Genomic DNA, 6000 nt, shown 5'->3' with positions numbered 1-6000 from the left:
TAGTAATTAAAATTAAAATGTGTATTTTAGATGAGAGTGATCTTTTGAAGGATTTATTTAAAGAACTATGTCTGAAGAGCCACGCATTAAAGGTTAAAGATGTCTGTGCATCTAAAAATCTATGCAAGAGTTTTTTAGAGATGTGATTTTATAATCTTCACCAACTCACTAATGAAATGAAATATTTTTAAAGCAAATGTTAAACTAAGGTCCTGTAGACTGACGTGTGCAGAGTAAATATTACAGTAATGCACAACTTTTTGTTAGTAAATTCACAAACTGACAGTATATACCTAGGGGTTAGGGCAAATGCCTGTTAAATGGCTTCATTACCACCTGAATGGCTCTTTAACAGTTTCAATGTTGTGCTAATAGGGCTGGCAGGCTGGAGGCTTTTTCACTTTTAAGTTACAAGATCCCCTCGGGAGTGAGAGTCACCAGGCTGCAGCAGCCATCTGTGGAAGCCTGCAGGATGGGTCAGAACAGGGACACTAAGGGAGTGCCCCAAATTTTCAGGTGCCCTAGGCAGCCTCCTATGCTGCATATGCTTAAGGACAGCCTGGCTAAATGACACAGTGCCCAGTGGGGTTGTCCAGTCTAGCTCTTTCAGTATTGCTACAACCAAGGAATATGACTGAGTGAAGCAACAGAAGGAAATCCTAGTAGAGGCAGCCTGTAATGGATTATTAAACTGTATTGCATTATTTGGCTAGTAGATGGCGCCCTGTGTACAAATACCTGATGTAAAGGCACATCAGCCATACCTGGCAGAGCTTTAAGGGATCTTATGCTGAACACAGCTAGCTGAGGTGGATTAGCGAGTCTTGTGTCAGGCAGCCCAGATCTGGGTCAGAAGAATGTGACACCTAACAGCAGGCGCTAGGCCACCTGCCCCTCTGTGTTTCATGACAGTAGAGAAGGAAAGTAGGCTGCAGGTGCCAGTTGGTAAGCCGCCCCCCGCCCCGGGCACGTGCTGTCTATAAGGGGGTGCACATGCTGCTAGATTTAACAGGCACCAGGTAGCTGGCGGCAGAAATGTACAGAAGATTCACAGTGCAGTTGTGTGGGCGCAACAAGGTGGCTGCACGGGTATGTCCGCTGTGCACCTAACACTGCCCCATGACTGTGTGACCTGCCCCCCCACCGGGGGGTTGTGTGCTCTGCCCTCCCAGTGCAGCCCCCGCGGGGGGGGGTTGTGACACGGGTATGTCCGATGTGCACCTGACACTGCCCCTTGACTGTGTGACCTGCCCCCCCACCGGGGGGTTGTGTGATCTGCCCTCCCAGTGCAGCCCCCGCGGGGGGGGGGTTGTGACACGGGTATGTCCGCTGTGCACCTGACACTGCCCCTTGACTGTGTGACCTGCCCCCCCACCGGGGGGTTGTGTGCTCTGCCCTCCCAGTGCAGCCCCCGCGGGGGGGTTGTGACTTGCGCCCTCGCCTAGTGCAGCCTCCGGGAATGTGTGTGACCTGCCTCTCCCGTCCCGCCCCCCTCCCCGCTACAGGGAGCCTGAGGGGCAGCCCTTGCCTGATGACCCCGCCTCTCGGGCAGGACCCGGATGTAGATCGCCCTCCTCCCCTTCCCTTTCTGAGCCTCTGCGCGCGCCGTAGTCAACTGACCCAGCCCGGAAGTGTCCGGAGCCTGGCTCCGAACTCAGCAGCGCGGACCGGTGCCAGCCAGAGGGGGAGGGCCCGGGCCCGGGCGCAGCGATGGCTCCGGACCCCTGGTGAGCGGGCGGGGGTGGCGGCGCCAGCACCTCGTGTGCGACTCCTTCAGCCCCGCCGCGAAGCGGGGCCAGGCCCCCAGCTCAGAGGAGAGACCCCGGGGGGACTGCCTCCCATCTGCCGCCCCCGCGACGGGCCTGCGGGGCAGGACCGGATTTCCTGGGGGGGCTGTCCGTCTCCGTGACACTGACCCTGCTCGGCTTTTCAGCCCCCACCCGGCCGGATCTAGCACCTAGGCTGCCCCGCCTGCATGTTCAGGGCGTTATGGACAGAGTGTGTGGAGGGTATTATTGCGGGGGCCCCATTGCAGAGCAGGATCCCCTGCGCTAGGTGCTGTACAAACCCAGAACAAATGGGCCCTTCCTGCCTAAAGAGCTGCCTATCCAAGTCAGGGCTGTTTGGTTAGTGCACAGGAAGCGTATGGCTAGTAAGAATTAGGGCCACAGTCAACATTATACCTTTTCACTTAGCCACATTGTGGGCCAGAGTGTTAAAAGAACTCATCCTACTGGAGGTAGGATGGGGGCTGAACTCTTCTGAAAACCGGGCCCGCAATGTGCTCAAGGAAAATTGAAGCTAGCTGACCCTCCTAAGAACCTCTCCCAATAATTTGGGTCCACTGTGACATTTACTTAATACACTTGGATCCCAACTGACACGTCAGTTCATAAGCAAAAGCTTAGTGTAAAATACTGAAACAAATATATGGTCTTGGCATTGTTCAGTTAACTTGGTTGGATGGGTATTGTGTATATTTCTGTGGGTGGTGAAAGGTTAAAAGCAGATATAAAAATGTTTGTTATAAATGTATGTAAGAGAACTTTGGAAGATTAAGTACAAATATTAGTTCATAATTCCTATACAGCAGTTTCCTCTTTAAACATCTTTACAAAATAATAAAACCACTCAATACCTTGGTGATGGGTGTGTTACAAATACCTGCTTCACTGCTGTGTGATGGGTAACTATTAACCCTATTTTACTTTATTACAGGTAAAGCCCACAGCATTTCACTTTGCCTTATTTTCTTATTAGACTATCAGATAATGATCTCTCTGTATATGCAATTTCTATTTAAGTTGCTCTCTTTAGGAACTCTGTTTAGTTAAAATCTGTGTATCTAGGTTGTCTTGGTTAATGAAGAATTAAAGGCAGGTACTGTAATTATTGCAAATCAACATGGGTTTGTGGAAAATAGATCTTGTCAAACTAACTTGATATCTTTTTGAATGAGGTTACAGGTTTGATTGATAAAGGTAATAGACTTATGTAAGGTATTTGGCTAGGAATGGATTAAAAACTGGCTATCTGATAGGTCTCAAAATGTAACTGTAAATGGGGAATAATCAGCAAGTGGATGTGTTTTCAATGGGGTCCCTCAGGGATCGGTTCTTGGCCTTACTCTAGTTAACATCTTAATCAATGATCTGGAAGGAAACATAAAGTCATCACTTATAAAGTTTGCAGATGTCACAGAAATTGTATGAGTGGTAAATAAGGAAGAGGACAGATCGCTGATTCAGGACCACCTCATCCCTTGGTAAACTGGGTGTAGGCAAACAGTATACGCTTTAATACAGCTAAATGTATACACTTGGGCACAAAGAATGCAAGCCATACTTAGAGGATAGGGACTCAGTCCTGGGAAGCAGAGACTCTGAAAAAGATTTGGGAATAGTGATGGATAATCAGCTGAACGTGAGCTCCCAGTTTGACACTGTAGCCAAACAGAGCTAAAGGAATCCTGGGATATATAAACAAGGGAATCTCAAGTAGGAGTAGAGAAGTAAGTCTAACATTGATACCGGGCAAATTAGTCGAAACAATAGTTAAGAATAAAATTGTCAGACACATAAACTGTTGAGCAATAATCAACATGGTTTCTGTAAAGGGAAATCATGTCTTACTAATCTATTAGAGTTCTTTGAAGGGATCAACAAGCATGTGGACAAGGGGGATCCAGTGGACATAGTGTACTTGGATTTCCAGAAAGCCTTTGACGAGGTTCCTCACCAAAGGCTCTTACGTAAATTAAGCTGTCATGGGATGAATGGGAAGGTCCTTTCATGGATTGAGAACTGGCTAAAAGACAGGGAACAAAGGGTAGGAATTAATGGTAAATTCTCAGAATGGAGAGGTGTAACTAGTGGTGTTCTCCAAGGGTCAGTCCTAGGACCAATCCTATTCAATTTATTCATAAATGATCTGGAGATGGGGTAAACAGTGAGGTAGCAAAGTTTGCACATGATACTAAACTACTCAAGATAGTTAAGACCAAAGCAGATCGTGAAGAACTTCAAAAAGATCTCACAAAACTAGGTGATTGGGCAACGAAATGGCAAATGAAATTTAATGTGGATAAATGTAAAGTAATGCACATTGGAAAAAATAACCCCAACTATACATACAATATGATGGGGGCTAATTTAGCTACAGCGAGTCAGGAAAAAGATCTTGGCGTCATCGTGGATAGTTCTCTGAGAATGTCGATGCAGTGTGCAGAGGCGGTCAAAAAAGCAAACAAGATGTTAGGAGTCATTACAAAGGGGATAAAAATAAGAGTGAGAATATATTATTGCCCTTATATAAATCCATGGTATGCTCACATCTCGAATACTGTGTACAGATGTGGTCTCCTCACCTCAAAAAAGATATTCTAGCACTAGAAAAGGTTCAGAAAAGGACAACTAAAATGATTAGGGGTTTGGAGAGGGTCCCATACGAGGAAAGATTAAAGAGGCTAGGCCTTTTCAGCTTGGAAAAGAAGAGACTAAGGGGGGATATGATAGAGGTATATAAAATCATGAGTGATGTTGAGAAAGTGGATAAGGAAAAGTTACTTATTCCCATAATACAAGAACTAGGGGTCACCAAATGAAATTAATAGGTAGCAGGTTTAAAACAAATAAAAAGAAGTTCTTCACACAGCGCACAGTCAACTTGTGGAACTCCTTGCCTGAGGAGGTTGTGAAGGCTGGGACTATAACAATGTTTAAAAGGGAACTGGATAAATTCATGGTGGCTCAGTCTATAAATGGCTATTAGCCAGGAAGGGTAAAGAATGGTGTCCCTAGCCTCTGTTCATCAGAGGATGGAGATGAGTGGCAGGAGAGAGATCACTTGATCATTGCCTGTTAGCTTCACTCCCTCTGTGGCACTTGGCGTTGGCCACTGTTGGTGGACAGATGCTGGGCTGGATGGACCTTTGGTCTGACCCAGTACGGCCGTTCTTATGTTCCTAATTCCTTCATCTTACAGCTCCGTATGCACAAAAAGAAGCCTGTGAACTTCTACACTATAGAATTTTTATGGCAAAATATTTATTTTATTCTGTTTGTCTTTGTTTCCGGGGGAATCTAGGCAGTTGCACAGTAGAGGGTGTCAATTTCTTAGGCAGTAGGATATTGAGAGTGATGGACTCACCCTTTCCTCCTTTTACATTTAAAATGAATGATAATGCTTGTCACTTATAGCAACTTTTAGCCATTGATCTCAAAACACATTACAAAAGTGAGAAAACATCACTATCCCCAGATTATTGATGAGGAAACTGAGGCACAGAGTGTAAGTGTGCTGGCCAGTAGAACACAATAAGTGAATGGCAGGGCTCAGGGTAGTCCAACGTCCTATTCACTGAAGCCAATTTCTGACCTTCATTGTACCACAAAACCTACTGAAGTCAGTGTGGTTGCAAAGGGCGATGGAGGACTGAATTTTGCTTAGTTTATTTTAAGGTACTTCTGTTTTCTAGCAGCAAAAAGATTTGGTGGAGTGGAAGGATGGTCTTGAGGCTACAGCACAGGACTGTTAGTCTAGTCTTCTCAGTTTTGCCATGGATTTAGCATGTGACTTTGGGCGTATTCCTTCAACCTTGTGGTGCTTTATTTCACAGGTTCATAGAATTCAGGGCAGAAGGGACCACTAGATCATCTAGTCACACCACTTGAGGTATAGTAGGCCATTAAAATTTACTTAGTTTACCCCTGTGTTGAGCCCAATAATTTGCATCCTTATGTACAGTAAGACAAGGTGGGAACAGGGGAGGTTTTGAAGCTAAATTGATGAATGTTTTCATAGTACTCAGAGATCCTTGAATGAAAAGTACAATACATGTGCAAAGTTTTAATATTAGTGATAGACAGGAAAGAAATGCCGTAAATTAGGAATTAGACTTTTGAAGTAAATTAGCTAATCACAGCGTTGCTTTGGGTACTTTCCAGCATGATTAACCTTTTGAGGCCGGGCCTTCCCTCTTTACTTTTTCAATTTATGGCA

The 6000-nt window shown here is 45.5% G+C and overlaps 1 protein-coding gene across 8 annotated transcripts in view; it reads left to right on the top strand.

Moving 5' to 3' along the window:
- Positions 1-1611: 1611 nt before the first annotated feature.
- The window catches only part of STX8 (syntaxin 8), a 176054-nt gene continuing 171665 nt past the window's right edge, over positions 1612-6000 (top strand). For 4 of the 8 annotated variants that reach the window (XM_030535066.1, XM_030535064.1, XM_030535068.1 and 1 more), the window contains exon 1: positions 1614-1727. In XM_030535066.1, the coding sequence (XP_030390926.1) occupies positions 1711-1727 (17 nt within the window). In that variant the 5' untranslated portion in view covers positions 1614-1710. Of the gene's footprint in view, positions 1728-5651; positions 5674-6000 lie in introns of those variants that run through there. The other 4 variants (XR_003996692.1, XR_003996693.1, XM_030535062.1 and 1 more) reach the window with 3 other exon arrangements.

The sequence above is a fragment of the Gopherus evgoodei genome, chromosome 15, assembly GCF_007399415.2.
Source record: "Gopherus evgoodei ecotype Sinaloan lineage chromosome 15, rGopEvg1_v1.p, whole genome shotgun sequence".
NCBI lineage: Eukaryota > Metazoa > Chordata > Testudines > Testudinidae > Gopherus > Gopherus evgoodei.
Note: the sequence above shows the minus strand (reverse complement) of the source record. Positions and strands in the feature narration are given on the sequence as shown.